Here is a 26,512-nt window from a genome sequence, read left to right as displayed (position 1 = left end):
TTAGGAGCAATCTTGTGTAGCTGAGGTGATTTTGGAATATGGTGGATGCAAAGCTGAAAAAGTTCCAGATGTGGCAAAAAAAAAAATGTTCCACAAGTCACAAATAAATCTCAGTTCCTGCACATCAGGAGACAATTAACAAGTCTTGGCCATACTTCAAACAGTTTTGGCCTCATACAGAGTACTATGAACAATTTTTAATCAGTCTTTTTAATGTCTCTATAGTTTAAAGTTGTACTCTACTGCTTGCAACATATGTTTTGCTTTGGTGTATTAGATATTATTTAGCCTTCGGGCTTGTGGGAGCTTTAATGTCATCACAATTAAGTGAAAAGGTGTAACGTCCATGTGAAGTCATAAGTATTGAGTCTTTGACACTCATCGGCCACTTTATTAAGTATACTCGTTCAGCTGATCACAAAGCAAATATCCAATCAGCCAATCACATGGCAGTAACTCAAGTAGACATGTTGATGCATATTGGTGCTAGACAGAGTGTTTCAGAAACTGCTAATATAGTGGGATTTTCTCACATAACCATCTTTATGGTTTATACAGAGTTACACAAAGTTAAATCATCTCACCAGGTTGACAAAGTCCTGATAACAGATCTTTCCATCAGCATTGCCATCAGCAAGGGCCAACAGGACTTCCAGTTTGTGGGGGTCGAGCTCAGAGCCATGGGTCGCCAGCAGGTCCCTGAACCGCTCTGTACTGATGAAGCCTGAGTTCTCGGGGTCATACTGCAAACAAAAACATATGAAAATGCAAAAGATTATTATTGATTCATTATTTGATTGATTATGTGATCACCTGTTTAAAAGTATTATTTAAATAGAACAGACAGAAAAATACTAGACAAACGAAACATGGTGTCTTTATGGGCACAACACTTGCAGTATATCAAACAGGAAAAGAAACATTTTACAAAGTCTAGAGTAGTCAGTTTCACCTCGTGCACAATTTTCTGTAAAGCCAAATATCAATACCCTAAAAACCATCAGCAGTGGTTTAGTCATGGTTTGAAGATCTTGTATAAAAGAGCTCTAATTGCTCTAAAAGGCCCAACCGTGGAGATGCAGTAACTTACAACAGCTTTGAATTTCACTTTGAAATGACACCCTGCACCGCATTTAGCCACAGGCTGCTTTTTGCTTATGAGAGGAAGCATTCAGACATATCTGAAAAATAACATACCCAAGATTTTCTGACAAATCCAAATATGTCAAAAGACCTTCAGAGCAGTGATTAATAAAGCACTTAAATGGTAAAAGAGCTCTGCGTTTTTCCTCCACTCTTTTCTTTCCTTTGTGCCGTGTGGCTTCAAATCTTAAGTGCCAATTTATAGTGAAGTTGCCACTCAGCCTATGCATATATACATGCACGCACACAGACATTTAGGGGGCCAGAGGAAGGACCTCTTACAGAGGCTTTCTGATTGCAGAGAAGTGAGCAGTGTTTCTGGAATAATTCTGAGTGAAATGTGAAAAACCGAGCTGCTCATGACGCCCTAAAACAAGAAAAACAGAAAAAAGGTACAGCCATGTGTGACAATATCTGTCTGGCCTCAAATTACACTAGAAAGGACTTGAATGTGTTATTTGGATGTTGGGTTGTGGATTCAGACAGAAGACAGCTGCTGCCTCTCTGCCTGCCTCTGTGTATGTGAGTGTGTATGCACATGTAACTCTGTCTTTCTCTATCTGTGTATTTGCAAATGTGCACATCCATGCATAAAGATGTGGCATTCAGACAATATTAGCCGCCTGCCAGACTTCAACACCCCTGAACCAGATATAGTTACAGCACGCATGCATGCGCGTGTGTATGCAAACGTGTGGTTGCCATATGACAGCGCTAGCAGAAGCTGAGCACCCTCCTCCATCTATCCCCTTCACACAACACCCTCTTTACCCTACATCCTTCACTTCTCCCCTTCACTTTCTCACTGTAAATCAAAATACAAGAACTCCCTCAGAAGAAAAATAAATAGTTCAATAAATATGCCTGTTATCTCTTCCCATGTCACTCACAGATGCAGACAGCCATGCATTATTTTCCTCACACACACAAACACCCTGCAACACCACAGGCTTCATAGCTGAGTGAGCACCCTCTGAAGTCAATGGGCAGACTGCTGGGGTGGAGCTGCAGAGGGACACACACTCAACAATGGACCACTGATGGCAATTTCATGCAAGGTTTAGCCAGTTCCTTCACTCCAATTAGTGATCGTTTCTTTCGATGCAGGTCCACGCAGAGAAGGACATTATATCACACAAAAAACATTTTTGACCAAGACTCTTGGCACAAGCTAAAACTGGCACATTTAAGCAAGTTTAGTTTGTTTGTGTATCATTTAATTAATTAAATTATGAATTAAATGATTAACATTTAATTGCACTTTGCAAAGGAAATGAGTGTGAGCTGCACATAAAGATGTACTAATGCTGTTTTTAAAATTATGCACCGACGTTATTATCATCTCTCTAGCAGTTATGAAATAACTTTGAGTTTTGTTGGATGCATTTTGGCTCGTGTTGTAATAATATTTCCCAGATCTAGAATTTGAATTAGCTTCTATCCCAACACATTTCATTTTCATAATTATGTTATTGTCTCTGCTTCATAAGGCCTGTTTTGCAAGCAGCAAAGGGAGTGTGATGCAAATCTCTCAGATTAAAATAAGCACACACACACATACTCTCAAATCCTGGTACAGACATAATACCATAAAACATTCACAACCAATGAGCCTTCATATTAAGGGCTTCTCAGCAGCCTGTCTGGGGGAAGAGGAGGAAAACAACAGAGGGAGGGTAGTGTGAGGGGTGTAAATGCTGAGGCAGAGGGGTGCATTTTGGACACAATGCAGGGCTTTTTGTCTTCATCCTCATTTTCATAAAGCTGAATATTAAGGAAGCGGAGGGGAGGCAGCGTGTGAGGGTCAGGGACTTTTTTTAAGGATTTAAGTTTGCATTGAGAGCCTGGAGAAACAAAGCAGGCTGTGTAAAATATACTCAAAACAACTCGAGGATGATAAAATCGAACCCTCATTTATTTTAAGTGGCTGAAAAGAATGGAAACACTGAGATCCTCTGCTGTACTCTGGGCCTGGATTCCAAAATATTGATCACAATTTGTGTTGCTGTGTTAAAACATAAGACCGAAAGCCTTGCTCTGTCTGACCTTTTAGTTTTTCAGTGACCATTGACACTGACCCCACACTGTTTTGAATCGCTGTCTCTAAGTCGTGAGCCACTAATTAGATGGTGTCTGGAACACGAAGCACAAGCTAAGAAGAAGAAGAAAATTGGACAGATGACGACGTCCAAACAATCATCTTGCTCTACCACAGCTGGTGGCCACGCTCAAATCCTGCTACACCTGTGATGGGTATTTTCAGCTGCTCACTAATTTCCCAAGGAAATTCCACAGCAGATGGACATGCACGTTTGATTTGGCACAGACTGTTAGATAGGATGCCCTACCTGATGCAGCACGTCCATTTATCTGGGCCTGGGACCGGCACTAGGACTACACTAGTTTTTGACCTCGTGAAGCTGATCTCAAACCAGATATCTTTTACATGTAAGGCTAACGTTTAAACGACTACATCACAGAGCCACTCAACGCCTGCTACACCAACAGTTGTGGTCAGAAGTTTACATACACTCATCCTGGGCATAAATGTCATGGTAATTTTGGGCTTTTAATGATTGCTTTTCTTGGTTAGAAAAACATCTTTAAATCCCTTTAAAAACAAGAACTGGGTGCACATGTTTGAATCTATTCTGGACTTTCTCGAATCCACTCAGGGTCAAATGCATACAAACAAGCTCAAATATATACATACATCGACTTCCTTAAATCTTCCACAGTGCCTTTTAACTTGTCAAGTTCAAGGCTTACTAGTGATCATGTCTGACTACAACTGGCAGTTCTTCTTTGACAGCAGCACTCACTGGATTAACCAATATCCACAACTATTGGAGAATCCAAGGAACTCAGTGAAAAATACTAGATCTACACAGACTGGGAAGATCTTTTGGAGCTATCTCTAAACAATTTAAGATTTCAACATCACCACTTCAAACAATTGTATGTAAGTTCAAGTTATTCTGATGTGTCACCGGTTTGCCAAGGTCTGTAGAAAACCCAAAGTGTTACCCTCAGATGAGAGGAAATTGGTTAGAATATTCAGGAACAACCAAGGAGCCAACAATTGCACAAGCCTGCCATGAACTAGAAACTCCTGGAACACCACCGTCACTCTCCACAGTGAAGACAGTTTGAAATCGCCATGGACTGAGAGGGTGCCGACCAAAAAAGAAGCCCCTGCTCCAAAACCCACACCTCCAAGTTCGAGTGAAATTTGTAGCTGCCCACATGGACAAGCCAAATGCCTTTTGGAGAAAAGTTTTATGGTCCGACAAGACAAAGACTGAACTATTTGACCACCAATGCGAGAAGCTTGTTGATTGCTACCAAAATTGACTGATTTCGGTGCAGATTGATAATAGAGATTAAACCAAATATTAGTGGGGGATATATGCATATATTTGGGTCTGTGTGTATCCCAAAATACATTAAAACTTATTTTTAGTTCAAAGAATGCCTTAAAAGCCCAAAACTACCATGACATTCATGCCCATAATGAGTGTATGCGTATGTCTTACCACAACTGTACATCAGTAAACAGTTAATAAGCTGCCAAGCCGTTAAGAACTGATGTGTTGAATGCTGATCTGGGATAATTGCACACAGTGGGAAAACTTTTTATTCTGTGTCTGACAAAACCTTTTTAATTGTTTCCAAAGAAAATGAGATCTGTTGTTCCACTGCTGACAGTAAACTTATGTATGATTTATGCAACATCAGCGGAAAACAGATTGCCAAAACTTTTGATAACCTCATCTACATTTTAGACAGGATGTACCCTGAAGGCTCTGCAGGAAGCAGTTCATACTATAGCATGTAATCACAAAATGTAGGCTGTGAGTCATTCTGACAGTCACTCTTTTCTCACTGCCTACGTCAGAAATGCAGTGAAACAAACTAACAGGACAGGAAATTGAAGCTGCATCACCACAGAGCTCACTAATTTCACACTGGAAAATAATTCATTCAGTCATACGGGTTGGTGCAGTAACAAGCGTGACATGTGTGACCTGTCTCACTGGGATGCAATGACACGCACGAGCCATTTTTCCCATTGATAATGTCACTCTATCTCATGTAAAGAATTGTCAAGTACCCGGATTACCCGAAAGCTGCAAAGGTTTGCACATGGACAAGGACGTGAGGAAATAAACAAACATGACTGCTGCCCGTGGAGCCAGTAAAGATTTCCAGTGTCACACATTTTAAGAATAACATCCTCCTGATGGTATAGGTACGACTATAGCTAAGTAGCAAAGCACCGCGCTGTGGCAGCACATCCAGGTTGAGAATGCAATTACATGTGTTTGAGTGTGTGCAACCACACACTGCAGGTGGTTTTAAGGAGGGATTGCTAAAAATAGACACTATCTTTAGGATGCAGTAGACTTACTTTTGGTAGTGTTATTTGATATTAAGAAGAATTAGAGAGTAGAATGCATGTAAATACAGTCAACATACAACTTTGGCTCTGCAAATGTATGCTCAACTCAATTATTTTTTACCTAAATATTGTTATTTGGGGTATTAAGGAAAAATATATATTACATCTACATACAGTGTATCATTTATTACTTCCTTCCAGTTAAATACATGGTGTGGCATAATCCATCAGCAAGCAGCCTGTTCAGCAATATAATTACCTACAGTCATACCACACAGTCAGACAGTGTTCAGTTGTTGCTATTTTAAGGATTGTGCAGTACAAAAAAAAGCAGCTTCTGCCTGCTCGAGTTGCTGACCCACAGACAAAACAAGATTTTTGGTTATCCAGCCACTGGCGTCTTGAATTTTCTACAGTAAATCAAACATCTCATTACAACTCACAGCAATGAGGCTATTCTACCGTCTCCTGTTAAATTCTTTCAGAGAACAAGTTGCTTTGCTGTAAAACACTTGGAGATGTTGAGGTTCTCCCAGATACCTGTACTCAGATTCATTCACTTATATGTTAATGCCCCTGATTTAAAGCAGCGCTACTGCATAGGTTTTTATGTATAGTGTTACAGTATTTTTATATGTAATACATCATGAAGGATGGAGCATGAAGGCAGAGCAGCCAAGACAGGCTAATTGACTGTGGCTGACATTACAAAAGGCAATTTAACGAGCTGGCAGATTCTCTTTCCTAATGACTTTTGTAAAAACAGCATCTGAACTTCAAGCTGCTGGTGTTAGAAACTCCGAGACACCCTGTTAAAGATTCAAAATCTGTCTCAGTAAGACTACATGACATGTTTGACCACTGAGTATGAAGACAACACTGTAATTAATTTAAAAATATGTGTGCATGGAGTCTAGAGGGAATCAGAATCAGCAATTAGCATATGAAAAATAAAAAATCAAGCAACTTTTCTCAGGAAATCAGAGCTTGTTCAAAACATCCAGTTCCTTAACAGCTCGTCCATTTCGTGGCCCTGATGTACCTGGAGCTTAACCCAGCTGTCATGAGTAAAAGGCAGTGTACATCTTGGACAGGATGCCAGTGTATTGCAGGGCCAGCACAGAGAGTCAGACAACCATTCACATCCAAGTTCACACTGACACTAACTTCATATCACTAATAAAACTAACTTGCATGTTTTTGGACTGTGGGAGGCACAGTGAGAACATGTAAACTCCACACAGAAAGGTCACAGCTGGCCAGCTGATTTACAATCAGGAGATGCTTGCTGTGTCCTATTCAGATCAATCATAGTAACCAATGAATATTTTTCATTAACTTATGAATCTGATAAGAATGATTACTGAGGCCTGGCATGCGCATAAACAAGTTTATACGAAAAAAAAAAAATCCTGAATGAGAGTCAGCTAAAAAGAACCTTATAATTTGAGTTAACAAAGAGAAGGAAATGCAACCATTTGAAACTTGAAATGATTGGAAGAAAATCTCAGTTTGATTAGAGCGTTACATCAAACCTAAGCACACCCAAACACAAGCACAAATACGCAAAGGTAACTGAAGATGCTAATTTTTCCTTTAATTTGTCTCACCTATGAACATGGAATACACATGTAAATTCAAAAGGGAAAACAGGAATGTAAATAGGCATGTGAACAATTTTACATGTGGATTCCTGTCTAAATACAGTCTTTGAGTGTTATTGCCTTTCTGAGCAGATACTGCACATTTACGCACACACACACTCAACACACAAGTATTATAATTCCACTTCCCTGTGCTTCCTGAATATTCCCCTGGCATGGAGCAATTAGCAGTTCTAATAAAAAGCCCGCCTCGTTAAAGCTTGTTAGTCTCCTTGCTAATTACACTGAAGCACCAGGGAGGACAGGCAAAACCAGCGGCACCTCATTCACTGGCCATTACTCAGACCCTACAACTGAAACCACTCAAACACACTCACCTTCTCATGTTAATCAGGCTTTTCAGGATGTGACCTTGACAACAGGAGGGGTTTCCCTGTGTGATTTTTTTCCTTCTTCTGCCTTCTCTTTCATCTTTCTCACACACTCGCATTCTTTTATTTCCTTTGCTTCTTTTTTTTTGCATTATCTAGCCCAGCTGAAAGAGTACATTATCAGAGTTATTGCCACTGTAAGCTGGGAGACGCTCTGTGGTTTCAGAGCTTGTCATAAGCCCCGCTAGCAGGACCCAGCCTCATTTAGGAGACTAGTTCAGGTTGAGTGGAGCCGACAGCTTGTCGGCGGGAGGCAACCCTTAATGGTAGAGGCGGAGCAGCGATGGAGAGGTGAAAAGTCAAACACTCAGACCGACAGCTGACATCACCCAAAAGACCCCAGTCAAGATTATGGGGCTATGAGCAATCATGGATGAAAATCTTCATGTTGGTGATGTGTGTGTCTTTGCAACAATTCTGGCCATTTCCATGCGAAGTGATGCATTTGAAAAGGCATTTTTCCATATTTTCCCTTTAGCAACACAAAACCACATATACAAAATTGCCATGACACATGTGTAGTATGCAGAATCCTAATGATTTATGGTGATTACTTTATTATGCCCCGATTTTTTCTCTGCCCTTTGGGTTTTTTCATTTCAATGTTCTAATAGACAAGCTACTATCAACACCTTTGTTAATATACTTTATCTAGGGCTGCACAGTTCATTGAATTTTAATGTTCACGATTTTGGCTTCCCACAATTAAATGAACGTGACCGAGAGACACTGAAAATGCATGCTAAACTCAAAGCAAAAGCAAATGGGGCACTCCCTAAATCAGATCCTTAACCTGTCCCTGCATGTGCCAGTCACAGCTGCTCCCTGCATCACACAGCTTGAGTTTTTCCGGACGAGTGTGGATGCGCAAAATTACATTAAAAGACAAATATACAACAAAACTGAAATGTGTGGCATAAGAGAAGATGAAGAGATTATCCTCCAAATGGATCATCCTCTGTTGTTTGGAAATACTTTTGATTTCCAAACAACAGCGCTTGATTTAGCCCAAGTGTTGTTAACCGAGAACTAATCATGTTCAAAAAGTGCTGTAGAGTTGTGTCTACAATGAGCTTATTCAGCCACCTGAAAACAAACCACAAACTGCATAGGTATAATGAATGCATGAATATCAAGAAAAACTATGAATTGGTCACTTACTTAAATCATCCAATATCAACTCTGATATCCATAAAAGTGAGCCCATACACCTGACAAAACTTACTGAAATCACCAACCAATGGCCAAAGATAAGAGCCTACTGAACACGGTGTGCATTTTAGTCATACGCATCATGCATGTACAAACACTTCAACAGGCGAGGTGAATAAACACCCTGTTTTAATTAACAGGTATGTAGCTTAATGTAAAAGTAGTGTGGTGTTGACGTTATCCGGATGCAAAGATTTGTACAGATATGAAAATGTGAAAGGAGTGTTTACATGACAATGCAATGAAAACATTTTTTGCCAACACAATTGAAGAATAATTGTGATAAATAACCACAAACAATACTGAACAAACTAAACATGATAATTATTTTGGCCATAATCGTGCATCCCTAATTTTATCTGTTGGTTTTAAATTTAACACTACAAGGAAATAATTGGATAACAACTTAACAATTAAGTATTTTTCAAATGTGATCATCATTTTCAGAAGTTTTGTCTTGGTGCAAGTATGCTCAAAAGCATGAACATCAATAATAACTCTCATTATTTTGAAAATTCATTTACCGAAAGGTTCAAAGCCTTGCAAACACACACATCGTAAAGCATATATACATGTAAGACAGCACAGCAGTCAGCTCTCTTTCGAAGTAAAAAGTGCCAAATTCACGTCGGTCAGTCTGACATCAGCGGTTCTAATCTTTCCCACAGCCTGGGGCCAGTTTGACAGCTTCCAGCTCAGGCAGGCACTGATGCAGACGGGGTACCAGTCAGTAGCCCGTTTGTCGTATCATTGTTTTCTGACAGAGAACAAATTCAGTTACCCAGACAAAACCAACACTGTTCAGAGCAGAAGAGAGTAAAGAATTCAGCAGCATCTAATCGTTACTTCAATTATGCTGTGCATGTGTTATTTTTTTAAACCTCAAAGGGCAGAACTTTTTACTGAAATGAAGGAAAAACAATCAGCTCAAGTCAACTTGTCTCACACTGAAGCTGGATGACTCGCTTTAGTCTTGCTGTCAACAGATCCTCTTTTCAGTTTCATTATCATCCGTGTTCAAAATGAACTTTGAAAGCATTCAGCTGGGGAGAGATCTCCACCTGGGATAAACACAGAAAGGAAGATCCATTACCTCTCTGCTCCTCCCAGGTGGATCATCCGCCGGTGTCACTTGAAGGCTGAGTGACAAGACGACAGCAGAGCGGGGCGAGTCGTGAAAGGAAGGGATGTGATGAGCAACCACAGTTTCACACCATTAATTACTCAGACTTCACCTCTCCTGTCGTGGAGGATTCTGCTGGAAAAGGTCAGCCGTCTGGCTCGCATAGAGACCAGCTCACCATGCATGTCACGGCCCCCGCTGGCCAAGCCAGTGCTCTGCCCACATCACACTTCAAACGCATGACTAATGACTCAACAAGACTTCTAATAGCCCCCCAAATGCCAAGCAGTGCCTGTTAATGCAGCCATAAAAACTTAAGACTCAAAGGCCAAGGCCACAGATGAGTAAGGGAGAAGAGAGGGAGGAAGAGAAAACAAGGGAAAAGGAGCGAAAGGAAGCTAGAAATAAAGCAAAGAAACTCAGGAAAGGATTAAAAGGATTAAAAGTTATAAATATGCTGACCAATGATGGGGGTTAAGCTGGCTATCCAGTTGAGTCTTTGATCTTTTGAGATAATGGTAACATTTCTCTTGCTAAGTCGTGATAAAATAACATGAGGATGAAGTTTAAAATTATAATACTTAAAAGAATGTCCAGACTGTAGCCTACAAATGGAAGCTTGCAGGACAGAAAGCACTACAGATTCCAGGTGCCAGGTAAAATTACTTCTTTTGATGCAATAACCTTCAGCTGGGCACAAAACAAGTCAATTAAGCAACAATGTGACAGAGCATACATCAGCAAGTTCAACAAGCTGAGGGAGGACCTTTCTTGTCCCAGCACAGCTCTCTATTACAACCCACTTTCATTAAATAGCAGGACCAACAATTTCTCACCCACTCCGCTTTCTTTACCTCGTTACTCATGCTTGAATACGAGCGGTGTTTTCCCCTGGGAAACTCGGGTGAAACACTGAGGGGCAAGTGTTGCACAGAACGCACACTTGAACTTGTTATTTCCCCGAGCTTGCAGCGCAAAAAGATGATTGTTGTAGGACAGAGAGCAGGATGAAGCCACTTTGCTTTGGAGTGTAAGAGACAAAGGAGCAACAAGAGAGACAAAAGAGTAATCACTGAGAAGTGCATGCAAGTAGCTCGGGGGATCTGAAATACATATAATAATCAGAATAATAATATTAAGAACAATAATTATTCAAATGTCAATTTTATTAAGGCTGGCATTTTACAGACCACTTAAGGACGCAGAAGAAGATGCGTAGAAAAACAGTGTGAGAAATAAATAAAGTCACTTAAACATAAGTATGTGATATATACTACATTATATTCCAAACTATTGCTAATATTGCGTCTCTATCATGTTTGCTGACGAGGTAAACAAAACATTTACTAGTGATGACAACAGTTATTTCTGTTTATGTCTGCTCTCTGGTGAAATTACAGACACATAAAAATAGTCACAACATAAATGCAACAACCTAACAATTGCAGAGCGGGCCAGAGGTGCACAAGGGTATGACCCTGAAGGGCATACTGGTCACATGTATGATTTTTGATTTGTCTGTGGGCAGAGTGGTGTAACATTAAGGTCCTCCCTCATTGTGACGTTCACCTGAAAAGCCAGGAGAAGTGGGGAAAGAACAAAAGTAATATTTTATATAATAATAATGTATTGATAATGCTTATCTACTCCATTACCTGCTAATCTACAAAAGTGTTTTGCCATACGGGATAGTTCCGTAGGACAAAACTCTCAACTATTGTCAACTAATTCAAAACAAAAGTGTATTTCAAACTAAGGACTGAAACTATGGCACCATCAAGAAAAAGCTTTGCACTGCACTTTTGAATAATGGGCAATTTAAATCCATGTATAGAAAATGCACAGTATGTATCAGATCAACTTTGAAAAGAAAGTAGAAATTAAGTGAAAAGTTGTTTCTCTTTTTACCTTTGGCACATGTATATGTATGTATGGATATGTGCAGTTACCTGTATATTTACAGGCTTGTGTGTTCATGTACCTGTTCATGTATAACTTTCCATGGATTTACATACATATTTGTATGGCTTCTACTACTGGATGTTACCTTATCGTAAGCCATTGCTTGTTCAAAGGCCAGCTATACGAGATTGTAACGTACATAAACTTGAAGTGTTCAGGTTGAAGACAAAGAGACCAGGAGGCAAAAATATCAATAAAATAAAAGTTGTTATTAATAATTAAACTAGAAAAGAAGGACAAGGAGCTAACACTATCAAAAGAAGTAAAAAATACAACAATGCCTAGAAGCTGCACAAAAAACAAAAGAATCAAAAAGGTTAAATGGTCAAAAACAGCCTCTCTCCACAGAGCAGGAGTAAGAAGTCCAGACACACACATCACTCACAAGCTGTTTAAAAAAAAAAGGCTCTCTGGCACTGGAGCTCTGGCCTTAAGCACTCCTGGCCTAATTGCTGATTGGAGGCAGCTGCACAGAAGGGTGGCACTTAAGGCAGGAGACACCCACACAGGTAAAATTCACAGTAGTCTCAGCTAAGGTCGTAACACTCATATTGAATAGAACAGGGTTACACAGGTGTTTCATAAGTGCTCAGAGAGTGTGTGTATACATCAATACATCAGACAGTAGGGCTGTTCGATATAACGATATATATCGGATGACGATAGAAAAACGTCTATCGTTTCATTTTACGCTATCGTTTGTTTCGTGGTGTCGCAAAATAAACTGTTTATGGCAATATTTTTTCATCATTTTGATGGTCACTGTAGTGGCTATATTAATTTCTTAAAGTTCTCTCTTTCTCTTATATTTAATATAACCACACTACGGACGGACAAGCGCTTGTTTTTTATGCGTTTTCGTTAGCAACAACGACGGTAAAACCACGGCGTGTCCGTTTGTTTATTTTCCACATAAACCTTTCACAATAAAGCTCAAGATCCTGTTGAGGCTTTTCAAAATAAAACGAGTCACGTGAAAGATGCAGAGTATTTACGGATGAGAAGCAAAAAAGAGCCGCCAGGTGCTAAAAAATAAACCTTAGACTCAAACGTTAGAACAGACTTTTCTCCGCAGCATGCTGTGTAATAAATACTTACAAAGAAAACAGTGGCCGTTACAACTTATGTCTAAAAATGTATAGTTCCATGCATCAGCTAAAACACTCGACTCCAGGTACACGACGCCCAGCTGGAAACACTTCACGCAAGTCGAGATGCCCGAGATTCACAGAATTTACAGGAAATGTTACATTTTTGCAATTTATATCGTTATATCGACGATAGATTTCTTAATATCGGGATATGAGATTTTTGTCATATCGCACAGCCCTATCAGACAGATTTTTTTTGTTTAGCAATTTTGGTCATTTTCTAAAAGGAAATACTCAGACAAATAATACAAGAACAATGCAGAGCTGTGTATGGTAAAAGTGAAGTCACTTGATGTTTAAGTTTGAGCCTTAAATTGAACCAACTTTCACGTTTTTAGAAGATGTGAAAAAGTCCAAATAGAAAAACTTTCTGCACCGAAGCTAAAGTTCACTCGGCGGAGCAGCTGGTTGCACCTGGACATGTCATCCCTTTCTCCTAGTAATTCAAACTCAAAGTCTCAATATCAGCCCCCCCCTAAAAAATTGAAATTTCAAATGCATGGCATTACTTCCAAAACTGTATTCACTCAGATTAGGCTTATCAGCTCTCACAGAGACAGCTGACTTGCAGACTCTTTCGGCCACAGTATCTCCTCTCTTTCCTTTTTCCTTTCCTTTTTTTTTCTGATACAGCTTCCGCTCCCTTTTGTCTTCATTTCTCCTCTCTCCACTGCTTTCCTGTTCTATGTGATGGGAAGTGGACGTAGCCGTCCACAGGTAATTGCTTTTTCTTGCGCGTAGTCTAATATACTCTCTCCGCTCGCCTTCTTTTACCCTGTCTACTTCACCGTGAAACAGACAATTCTGACACATATTTCTGTATCAAAAAGCATGCAAATAAGAATATGTGAGAATACACTGCTTCATTTTATTCCTTTTATTAAAAAATCTTTAAAAAAAGATCAGAATTATGCACTGCTACTTCTTTTAGGACCACTTCAGTATCAAAATATATTTTTTGAGTTAAGTCAGGTAAGTTGCTCATTTTGTCGCTATAACATAAATTGATTTTAGAGAGTCTGCTGTTGTGTCTGGGCAAATCAAAGCCTTGCTGGGTCACCTGTCTCACTTGACAGATTAGAAACCTTCATTGATCTTACACATACACACACACGCGCGCACAGACACGTAGGCACGAACAGAGTCATCTCAGGCCATCACAAATTAGCATGGGCTGTCACCGTTCCCTTGCCAACTGGCCGGTAACCAGGCAACGTTGATCCACGTGAAGATGTCTTCAGTGGGTACATGTGTGTGTGCACACACAGATGGAGTATATGGATAGGTGTCAGACGCAAAGGTATTACTTTAAATCTGTAGACATCTTACTGTGCTGCACGGAGATAGCACATAAACATAAAACTACACACTGAGATGGAAACAGCTTCACAGTTAATTCATCTGTAAACCCTGATCAAAACTACAGGAGTGGTTTCACATTTAGTTATCATTAATGGCAATAAGTACAGTTCCCAGGTGACATTGTTCATTAAGAGATCCCCGTCTACTTAAGGCTGAGGAGGAAATCCTCCCTGAGTGGGATGCTTATTGCAAATTTATCCTTTCTACAATTGCAATGGTGCAAAAATCCGCTTATTGATATGATTATGATACGATTGAGACATACGAGTGAAACATTAGATCAGACTAGATATCTGCACAATGTCAGAAACATCATTTAAGTCAATTTATTCATGGCTGGAAGACTAAAATGATAATCGGTGTGTCATTCCTCTAAAGCTTAAGGTGGTATTAAAGTAATATTTTTAAAGTGTCTCCGTCTATATTTAATGCACAGTATTTTTGTATTTTTTATGGACTCTCTAGATTTTAATAGTGTCTGTAGAGCTGTTATGCTGTGCAACCTGTGTTCAGTGGGTCTAAGCAAACCTCTACACTGTAATATTAGTTTCTGCTGAAGGTGTGAAATTGTACAACCTCTCTTTTCTGTGCAGCCACACACTGCTGTAAATACTGGCATCCTCTTTATTCTGCTTCACTAAGTAAGACCAAATAGAAAAAACAGGCACTCTGCCTTAAGCAAATAATCTTAATAAGAAAACTCACTTCCATGTAACTATAAAGCACCTTGGAGCAGCTTAATCTAAACTGAATGTTTCTGGGTAACACAGTATCAATACCCTTGATCAACCAGCAGCATGCTGAGTATCTGTCCCATCGACATCTCTCCTAATTCCCAACACATCACAGCAGCTCACTGCACAGACAGCTGAGATCTATCACCGAGCGCCACACAAGAGGGCTGCATACCAACTGTGTGTCCCTGAATATCCATTAACACACCCTTAGATGCACACTTCATTGCACTGTTAAATCACAAAGCCTATGTACCCTTAAAGTTTAAAACCACATTCCCACCTGGTTTAAAGCTGTTGCAGACAAAGAGCTACTTTGGTCTGTGGGTGACAAGATGCAGTCATAATATCATCAGCAGTTTTCTCTGACAGATGCTGAATGGGGAGACATTACATTCAGGCTCTATATTTTATTACCTCCAAGTTCTGCGGTGCTACTTGTTGGATGAAGCTTACTCCATGGAAGCCAACTGTTGCAATAACTTTGATAAACCGAGTGTGAATGAGACAACAAACTAACCATAGGTGAGTGTTACTACTGTTATTCCTATGGGTTCAATAGAGTTCTCTGACTGGATTCTGTGATTTTCATGTACCATGCTTACGTTTTGTTTAGTTTTTGTAAAAATTTTACTATATGAATTAAAACAGCTCAATCAGGACCAATTTAAATGTATGGCTCTGGGATCACCTCTTCAGTACAAAACATAAATCGCATCAATGAGAACAAAGATGAGACTGACACATGATGCTGGGGTGGAGGTGGGTTACAAAGCAGCCTGCAGACGGAGCAGAAACTGGCCTAAATAGAACACCCCTTAGCTTATTAGTTCATTCTGCGAATCACATGTAAGACTTTTTACTGCTTTCAACTTTCACTGCTGTAGAGATGTCACCTGAACTGATACGTGTGGCACCATTAGTTGTCCCAACCCATAGGTATGTATCGAGGCAGTACATACCCATGGGTAAAGGTATGTTCCAGTCTTCTGGAACTGAAGGAGGCAGCGTACAGCTACAAGTGGTCTAGTCTATCCTTGCATCCAGAAGAAGAAGAAGACTTGTGCGATTTCAACATTGGTTCTGCTCCAAATTATTGGTAAAAAAGGCGGAGTCTGCAATGACAGTACTGTGGCGTGGATGTGGTCTCTGGCCCGCTGCAGAGGAGGGGTGGCACGGTGAGCTCCCGGGGCAGCGCGGAGGCGGGGCTGAACAGGTGTTTGGGACGAGTGACTGATTGTGACTCTTTTTATGTTCCAGTAACAGTCGAGGAGGGAGAGCGGAGTGACCACTGAGCTGAAGTATCTGTGTCCCGTGCATTAAGCCGAAACCACAGTGAACAATAATAATAAAATAAGTGTGCTGTCACTATACCCCTGGTCTGTGTGCATGTGTTGGGGTCCGACATGACAAGTACTATGTCTTCAACGGGGGTTTAATAAGGGATCATAATTGATTCACCAAAGACGAGATGCAATTGATGTTGGGCAGAAGTACTTCCAATGTAGCGAAGCACCCAAGACCTATTTAAAGAATTTAGTTTGAGTAAATTTCAACTCACAGCAACAAAATGTGATCTTTCTTGGCCTTGTAAGCTCAACTTTTGTTTCATAGATCAAAATGTTTACAATAGCAAACGTTAAACTCTTATGCTAATGTAATGCAAATGTAACGTTAGTAGGTTACTCAGGAACCATCTTAACCTTTCACTCTGTGTCTTGTCAACAAAATATAATTTAAACATTGTAAACTTTTCAGCCATGTCTGTGTTTTAAAATGACTTTTTAATAAAGGAGTTTGTGTCCGTAGGACGATCGTTTTGTTTTGGCATCCAACTGGGTATCGAGAATCTTGCAGTTCTTCCGGTATTCGTACCGACTACTAAATTTTTGGTATTGTGAAATTCGTACAGTACTGAACACTGAATTCAGAGTTACATATTATAATTGCGTTGATGGTAAAAGCTGGTTTACCAATATTGATCTCTAGTCATGAGCATGTGTAGATTTGGATGTATGCTTGGATATCTACAGGTGGTTTTTGACATGGGGTTTAGAGTATCCAATGTCATGTGAACTTTGGCAGCAGTGGCAACAAACTTATGGAGGGGGACAAGGTATAGCAACAAAAAGCACATTGCTAATTAAATTATACATTACATGCCAACAAACACTTTTGCAGATCCCAAGTGCATCATTGACAGAATGGGATTAATCCATGCAAAACAAAACACTGCAACATTTTCTCCTTAAATACTATTACCTGCATTTTAGAAAGAATTGGGAAAAACTCAAATTTAAGTCTTGACATCCATGAGTGGGTGTAAGAAAAAGATGTGCTTTCAGAGTTATCTGCATTAGTATGGATGGGGTTTGATTTTGTCTGACAGAAGGCAATATGGAGCGGGACAGACTGGTTGATAGTTTAAAAGATGGGTGAAATGAGAGAGAGAGAGCTGTACTGCCCCCAGGGCATTTCCAGAAGCAGAGGGGATTGTAGCAGACAGCTGAATGGCCCTCAGCAGGCTGTCTAACATGTGTTCAAATAAACACTTTACCTCCTGTCTGTGCTTGTGAAAGCATTCACATTGGAGAAAAGCATGTATGGAAACACAATTAAACACACAAACAAAGACACAAACTGGACACGCAAGACAAGACATGGCCAGGAAGCAAGCTTTTACACCACAAGAGCACAAATGTCACTTTTACAGACACACACGTGTGAGCTAATCTGCCAGGAGGCATAGAGAAGTCAAAATTCATGTCAAACACACACATACACCAACAAAGTTATAACAACAGAGCATCGATGTCACTGAGGCAAAGGGCACAGGCAGGTCAGCGCTGAGACAAAGAGGGAGATTAGTGACCTTTTCTCCCCAAACCTCCCCTTTACAACGAGGTGAGAACCCTTCATTATAGCCAGGCCAAACCCTCTATCAAACGTCCCTTCAGTGCCCAACACATTCAGCAGCTCCTCACAGGATAAGAAGGGGAACAAAAAGTGGGGAGAAACATTTGTTTAATGAGCCATTCCCCAGGCTGTCTTTCTCTGGCATTCATTCCTCTCTTTTGCTACAGGCCTGCCCTCAGGTCAGCTCTCCCCAAAACACAATCAAATCCCTGCACCACTGATGGCAGCAGTTCCATTCACCACAGAGATTTATGATCTATAATAGCTGGCAAATGGACCCGAGCTTGGGCTGCCCCAAGGGGAGGCCCCAGACTTATTTTCTTTAAATCTCAAAAAGAAAAGGGGGGAAAGGGTGAGCTGCGAGAGGCTGGGGGTGAGGATGGTGGAGTTAATCTGGCTCTCAGAAACATTTTCAAGGTAGCCATCTGGGCCGGGTGGGACTTTTGAAACTGTCTGTCAATCTTAAACAAGAATTTCTCCCTTAATAGAAGAAACACACTGCATGCAAAAGGACATGTTACACCAGTATACAGAACCCTTCATTTGCTCTTTTGGGGCCACTCTGCAAGCAGGAGCTTTTATTAATCAGCTACAATCAGGCAGCCAGCCAGTTAGCTGTCTCCTGATTCTTGGCAGTAGTGGAAAGTCCCATTCGGGCACCCTCAACTTCATAATCCTATTCCCATAATCCTTAGAGGTCAGCGAGCAAGAGACAATCCCGACTCTCTCCATGGTCGACTCCCCTTTCCTTTTAAGGCAGAAGAAGAAGGGAGTTATTTCAACCCGGATTACTCAAGTTTCAAAAAACAGAAAAAGTAGTTCAAGGTGTTTAAGATGTGAGGCAGTTATGTTGCATTCATACAGCAACCAAAGACCTCACAATCAAGTTTTTACAGGAAGTGTAGGTTATTATATCATTTTTTCCAAAAATGCCATATCTGACTTCTTTCATAGTTTTTTTTGTCCTTATACGTAAATAGCTGAGAATAGTTGAGAATCACAATAACATTTTCAAATAGAAATAAAATGCAGTACATAAAGCTAAGTCGATCCCCATTGACTCCCATGTTCAGATGTAAAAATGTCTTCAGCTTCAACAGTGGCATTAAAAATACATGGATGAGAGGTCTCGATTGTCTTTGTGACGCTAGTGACTTTGAAGCTTTTTAATTGAATTATTGAAGTCTTTGTTCCAGTTGAGGTGAGTAAAATTCAGGTATTTTATTAGTGCATTACTCATCACTAAATAGCAGATATCTGTGGAGATGCACCATGCAGTTTATGGATGCAGCTTGCTAAACATGCATGCTAGCCTTAGGCCTCAGACTTTCTGGCAACCGCTAGTCACTAAGGATAAATGTGAATTCTTACTAGCAGTTTCTGGATGAAACTGAAATATAGTGCTGCAGTGCAAACCTTCTTCCCTCGGTCATTAGAAGACTATGGTGGCCTACAATTTGCGTTGAAGATGGTGACTGGGCTGCAAACAAATGGCAACTGCTCTCTCACTTCAACTTCATCTTCCATGCAAGCTACATGTGAAAGTGGCAATCTGCTAATGACGAAAGCAACTGCAAGGAGGCTTTTGGTGCAACATCCCCTTTGTGACTGGTTTCATCTAGAAAACAGCAAGCAACCATCAGCAACCACTCACCAACCAGTTGGGGAATACACATTATTCTCCGGCTGCTCTGTAGGCTTGTATGACAGGGGTCTTCATTGAGGAAATCAGGGTGACATGCTACTTGTGACCCTTACAAATAGCAACATGGCAGCGGCCAAAAAAAAAAAAGGTTGAAGTTTTAAATTGGAAATCCAGAAAACAGTGACTAATGATGGCTACTTCCATCATTTATATACAAAATGACTTTAGCTACCAAAATAAAAGAGCATATTTCACTAAACACTCTATATCTGGTTAGCTGTTTGTGTAGTTATAAATCAGAGTTAGCTAGGTAACAGATATGATTAACAACAGCTCCATAACTCCATATGGCACACAACTGACTGATAAAGATGCTTCACTAGCAGAGAGCTGACTTCTCACTGAGTAACAAAATAGTTGCTGTACATTTGGCATACCAAATTTCCTGATCCAACACCTTCATCTCTTCCTGATCATCTCATGGATCTTATGACCAGCTATATACTTTTTAGGTTTTCTTTTTGTGCCAAACTAAGTTAACTCTCTCCTGACCTTTTCTTGCATCTTCATAAAGTTCTGAAGAAAAGTAAGCAAAAGAGTCAGTTTGACACTTTTTCTGTTCCCAGTCTGAGTTGAATCACCAATGTTGCCACAATATCCTCACTGAAGAATAAGAAAGAGTCGAAATAATAAGATACATGCACAGATTTCATTAGAGTACACAAGCACACACACACACATACTGTTGTGTGTGCACATGTTTGCACTGTTGTGTCCGCACTGTCTTGTGCCTGCATTGTTCTGTTCTGTCTGGTGTTGCACTGTCTTTGTTTTGTTTTTTTTTGCCATTTTTGCACATTGCACTTTATGTAATCCTGTGCTGACTGTCTGTTATATGTCATATGTGATTGCACACAAATAAATACCTCATTAAAAAGTGAAGTTTATTTCAGAAAGACTGTTGTAAAAATAATAAATATGGTTCCACCTGAAATTGAACCGTAAGTTATCATAACCTTGGCAGTTTTTCCCCTGAAGGAGATAAGCGTTATCATAATGACAACCTCAGTGTCAGACTCTGACAGGCACTCTGATGAGCCACTATGTCTGCAAATGTGGCTTCAGCAAACCCAGTGATGACCATAAGAATACCCCCACCTGCTTCTGTAACTCTGAGAAGATTTCTACTAAACACTGCAACAGAGGAGACAAGGTGATGGTGTTGTCACAGAACAGGCCCTGTTTTCACACTCAGCATTAACATGCAGTTTGTTTGATCTGATTCCAAGTAAACAGAGCGACTGCACCAAAATGCATTAAGGATGCGCTGTGATCACTACAGCCACATTTGGAGGTGACACAACCACATAAAAACGCAAATACCCCACTGGGCTGGCAAAGGATTAGGGATGGATTTACAGGCTGAGAATCTTCCATTATCAATGCTGTGAAATGAATCTTCTCTCACTTAATGTCAGGTTACAGCAATTCCCTCTTATGTTATCCTTATGGTTAGTGTCAGCACTCAAGACAGCACTACGAGACCAAGTGGATATACAAAAGATTTTGAGATTGCAATAAATGAGGTTTTTACTGCCCCACAGCACAAAAGTGATAGCAACAAATCTGGACAGAGTAATAAGCTGAAAGCTGAGTAACATTCATTCTGACTACAACATATCAAATTCTGATTTTTTACAGGAACGGAGCTAACTTTAGATCCACTGACCAATTATTGAGGTAAGCTGAACACAAACACATTACAACTGCAAAAAAGCAACGTTGAAAATTCACCAGTACTATCTATTTCTTTTAAAAGCTTTTCAATCCATATCTAGAAATATCTGCTCTTTGCATGTTTTCTATTGTTGAAGGTTAATTCAGCTCTATTTACAATAGTAAAAGCTATATGAAAATTTCTATGTTGCCTATTATCTATTTGAAAAGCCTCCGTTATCTCAACCTCTGACCACTGTGTATCCTTACACATAAAAAGCCTGTTTAAGGATGTTCCCCCATGCTAACAATTATTTGAGAGATTGTATCTCAGTTAGCCAAAATATAGTCCCTATTCAGTGACATAATGTGACCAATCTATATTAAATACTGTTTGGTTAACAGTGTAATTTTATTGTGTTTCATCTAACAGTTATAATAATCAGTCATGACATTTCCCAGTTTTTAGCACAGCAGTAATTCCCGTCCTCAATTTGCCTTAAATGAGAATTACTAAGCTGAAAATGAGCTCCCTACAGTGAGTTCAACAGATATTAAATTAAACAACACACTAAGACTCAGTGTTGGTAAATTCTCCACAGATAGGGAAATGTTAGGATCAAATGCAGTCAGCTTTATTAGTCCTTTATGTTCTTGACTGGCGGGTTTTTATTCAGGGTGTGTCTAATAGCCAAAGTTCAGTCATTCATTAATTTTACCGTCATGTGAAAAATACAGTTGGTCCAGGACATTGTAGTCCTGTGGAAAAAGCAAGTACGCCCCATAGTTCAATACCTTGTAGAAACACTTTTAGCAGCAACAAGTTGAAATAGTCATTTTCTGCATGACTTCATCGGTCTCTCACATAACTGCATAACAGGTTTAGTCCCCAGTTCTTTACAATGGTGCTTTAATTCATGGAGATTTGCAATCATTTGTTTATGAAAAGATCCAACCACATCATTTCGATTAGGCTGAAGTCTGGACGTTGACTGAGTCATCGCAGCTCCTTGATGCTTTTCTCTTTCAGCTATTCTGTTGTAGAATTGTTGTTGTGCTTGGGATCCCTGTCCTGTTGCGTGGTCCAATTTTGGACCAAAATTTAGCTAGTGGACAGAGGGCTGCACATTTGACTCTACAATATTTTGCTATACAGAGGAGTTCATGGTCTAATCAATGACTGCAAGATGCCAAGGTCTTGTTACTGCAAAACAAGACCAAGTTATTACCCGTCCACCACCGTGCTTGGCAGCTGGTATTTCTGCTGATATGCTGTGTTTGGTTTTTGTCTAATGTGGTGATGTGTATTATGGGCAAACATCTCCATTCTAGGCTTATGTATTCAAAGGGCATTGTTCCATCAAGTCTTCTGGTTTGTTCAGATACAACTTCGGCTTAAACTTAAGCCATGATGTCATGTTTTAGAGAGAAGAAGCTTTCTCCTGCAAACCATTCCAAATAAGTCATAATTGTTCAGTCTTTTTCTAAGTGTACTACTAACTGAGATGTAGCTCTTGAGTCTGCTACAGTTTCTCTGAGTACTGGGGTGAATTTGCTGGGATGTCCACTCCTGGGAAGATTGTGGCACTGTGTTAAAACACACTTAAAGGCTCCAGACCAGCAAACTGCTAAAACATCTGCTTTCATAGAGGAAGTCACACTTTATGATAACTGATGATGTGCATTTGATAAGCTACACCAGTGCTGCAACTTACCCTCTAAATTCCTATGGAAACAGTAGGGTTATACTTAGATTTTTACAGGACTGCATAGAGCCCTGTGAAACCTTTCATTTTCACATGACAACTGGGGCACATCAGACCCACACAGCATCTGCCAGTGCCATAGCTGAGCCATGAGAGTCAAAAACAGCTCAGATAAGCCCCGCTGTGTCTGCATTATAGGTCTGAGTTGAGAAACTGAAATGAAAATGTAAGATGCAATTTCTTGCCATCAACAAACCCAACCATCAAATCTATAAATTTACAACTTGCGTCCATGTAATAAGCAAGTGCCATAAGATATCTAGGATCAAGCCCAAGATCTATTCTAACTTACAGCAGCGATTTATTATTTCTTACTAATATCTTAATTAAACACACAGTCTGACATTACTGTACTGTAAAACTATGGCAACAGTTTTGAATAATATTTATGGACGAGGGTATTTTGTTTTTGCAGTCCCCAGTGCTGAACAACATAGGCTATTCTCTTTGAGGAGTACAAAATTATTTTGTCTAAAAACAGTTACGCCTGTCCAACCATGAGAAAAAGGGAATCAAAGTATCTTCTCTGAAGCTCATGCTTCATAGTAAACACTACTGAAAAACTGCTGAAATTTTTATCATCAGTGGGAACAACTCCATCTATGACCTAATTTCATTTCCCTGTATTTTACTATGGGCCTTCGTTGCAAAATTACATGCAGGACGTCTGGATTATGTTTTATAACCTGAATGTTTCATTGTGCAGTTTATCTCATTTGCCCCTTTATGAACAGATGCTACTGCAGCAGTCAGCAGTATCAATGCTAATAATCAAAAGGATGCTAGGATTCAGTAAACATCAAATCAGAAAGTTAAGGAGTTACAATGGCTGCAGATCCTGTTTGTCTAATTTTGTGTTGCACGCTGTGATGTGGTTTTGCCCTTGGCACTGTTAGCCACTTCAGCACTTTGGCCCGGCTGGCAGGCTTTGGCAGCGATGCCCTGTAAGACGACACAGGGGAGACAGGATGGTATCTGTGTGAAAGCTAAGCACTGTCACTCACCTTGGACATTTGCTGAGCCTGCCGGGCTGGCCCAGGATGTCTGAGAGTTACTGACCCATCCTCTCACCCAAACAAATCAAGCGGTTATGTTGATATAAAAGAGCTTTTATATAAAATATAAAAGCTCCAAAATTTCTAATAATCCCACTAATATTTAACGTTTACTCTCAGACGCATAACAACTTTTTCTCTAACAAAATTATGTTTTAGTGTGTAAAACCTCTTTTCATTTTTTAAGGTTATATAGAGTTCAAAGTCAGCAGAAAAACTCAAATCACTACATAATAGCCTATTAAAAAGCCAGTTATTCCCTTCTTTTAGTGTAGGATAGTCCAAATACACTTTGTACACTTTTATTACTGCAATTTCAACATATCTCAGTTTTTTTGTAACTTTTTTTGATATTCATTGTAATTGCTTTGCAAAGAAACACCGATGTCATGAATCACATAAAAACATCAGGAAGCTTCCTTTGCTTTGCTGTGGTACGGGTAACGTAGTCAGTAAGAAGGCTGCAAAAATGTGAATGATCTGGACTTCTGACTTGAAAATGCAATTCACAGAGCCTCTCTCCTGATGTGATCCATTCTTACAAACAGTCTGACACAACAGCTCCTGGTCCAAGATACAATGAAAAGCTCCAAAGTTTTGCCTTTCTTATCTGCAATATTCAAACTTTTGAATAAAACCCATCCAAAGTTACAAGCATTTTCTTCAATTTGACTTTCTTCTTGAAATCTAAAACTGCCAACATTCAAAACTCCTCTGGTTTACTCCAAAATTGTATACAAAAGATGGACGAAGCCATTATGATGTCATCCATTGGTGGATGATATCCCAGAGTGAACCTCATGCTGAGCATTTTCATCACCGTCATCTTGATGTGCATAATCTTAAAGTACTGCCATTCACCAGGATGACACCCTAAGGCATACCCTTTACGGGGGTTTTACTGGTCAATGGAAATTCTAATTTACAAAACAAACATATGCTGCATGTATTCAGTATGACTTGAAACTCGTGTTTACTGCACAGAGACCAAAGCCTTCCCCAAAGATTTCCAGACAGCTATACTTATTTTTTCAATCCTAGCACTTCTCCATTAGTGACACCTTTTAGACCCAGAAGCTATGTGCATTTTCTTACTTTTACAGTGAGCTATGTATTAATACATTAGGTTATAGGTATAACATCAAACACGGCAATAAATAAATGCAAGGGAACCTTATATACTTGAAAATAAAATAAGAAATCAGTAAGGAAACAGTAGGATGGAGCTAAGTATCAGTATCACGTATCACTTTCTCTAGGGACACCATTATCATTGTGCTGTCACCAAATACCAACATTTCTAATAAAACACGCAGCCACTCTAAAGAGAATTCTCCACTAATGTGACCTACTGGAGTCCCATCTTAATGAGCGCTTAGGATGCTGTCCATCAAGTGAATAAGGGTAAATGGAAAGAAAGTTAAACAATCTGAAGAAAAGAAGAAGAAACCCATAGGGGGGAGTGAAAGACAGCAAAGGGAAGCTAATCAGAGAGCTAATTAATTGATCTGCCAGAGTATTAAGAGGGAATAATACACACACACACACACATATACACACTGACAGCAAAATGCAGCTGCTAAAAATATTTTCTTATTTACTTAGATGCCATGATGTATCAATTGCTACAAAATCAGTGCAATACCATCGTTACTGTGGGTAATGTGTGATGATATTATCATATCAATCGTGACTCTATGATTACCCACATTAGTAAACAGTAAACATCTCTCTCCCTTTCTTGAAGCCAGCTTCCTGATCTTGAAACTGGGGCAGGCACCGAGTCTGAGGGAAGTCACTTGTCTGCCTAATTTATTTAACCAATCTTGATGTGCTTGTCAGACAGAGGAACCTGATGTGAGGGCTGCAGAGAGAACAACTGCTCTGCAAAAAGTTATAACGAAGCCTCCAGGCCCACAGTCCCACCTGTACCGTGTCAAGTAAATTGTTTATATTCTTCTAAGTGCGTTATTAAGTAAAGTGACACTAGTTTGGGGGTTATATACAGTCTGCTTCTGGAAAGTTGTCATGTGAACACAAACCAGAGAAGCCACTGAGCACAGACAAAAGAGAGAATGGACACATTTTCTTTTCATTTTTAAAGTGGTGTTGAGCAAGAGTTCTCCAGGCTTTCTGAAGGTCTTATATGTTTTGGAGGGTTTTTTTGGACATTGGCTGCTTGGCTCCAGTGTTTATGTTTCTTATATGTGTCTATACATAGTTAGAAAAGAATCAGTTTCAAATTGTGTCTCTACACATTTTACTGCAGGCAGCCTGTGGAAAATAAATA

The 26,512-nt window shown here is 39.8% G+C and overlaps 1 protein-coding gene across 2 annotated transcripts in view; it reads right to left on the bottom strand.

Annotated features, from left to right (window-relative positions):
* rhbdl3 (rhomboid, veinlet-like 3 (Drosophila)) overlaps positions 1 to 26,512 on the bottom strand; it is a 70,804-nt gene that overhangs the window by 31,204 nt on the left and 13,088 nt on the right. For both annotated transcript variants that reach the window (XM_063476493.1, XM_063476494.1), the window contains one exon: positions 585 to 743. In XM_063476493.1, coding sequence (XP_063332563.1) covers positions 585 to 743 — 159 coding nt within the window. The remainder of the gene's footprint in view (positions 1 to 584; positions 744 to 26,512) is intronic.

This window comes from Pelmatolapia mariae, linkage group LG6, assembly GCF_036321145.2.
Source record: "Pelmatolapia mariae isolate MD_Pm_ZW linkage group LG6, Pm_UMD_F_2, whole genome shotgun sequence".
Taxonomy (NCBI): Eukaryota; Metazoa; Chordata; class Actinopteri; order Cichliformes; family Cichlidae; genus Pelmatolapia; species Pelmatolapia mariae.
Note: the sequence above shows the minus strand (reverse complement) of the source record. Positions and strands in the feature narration are given on the sequence as shown.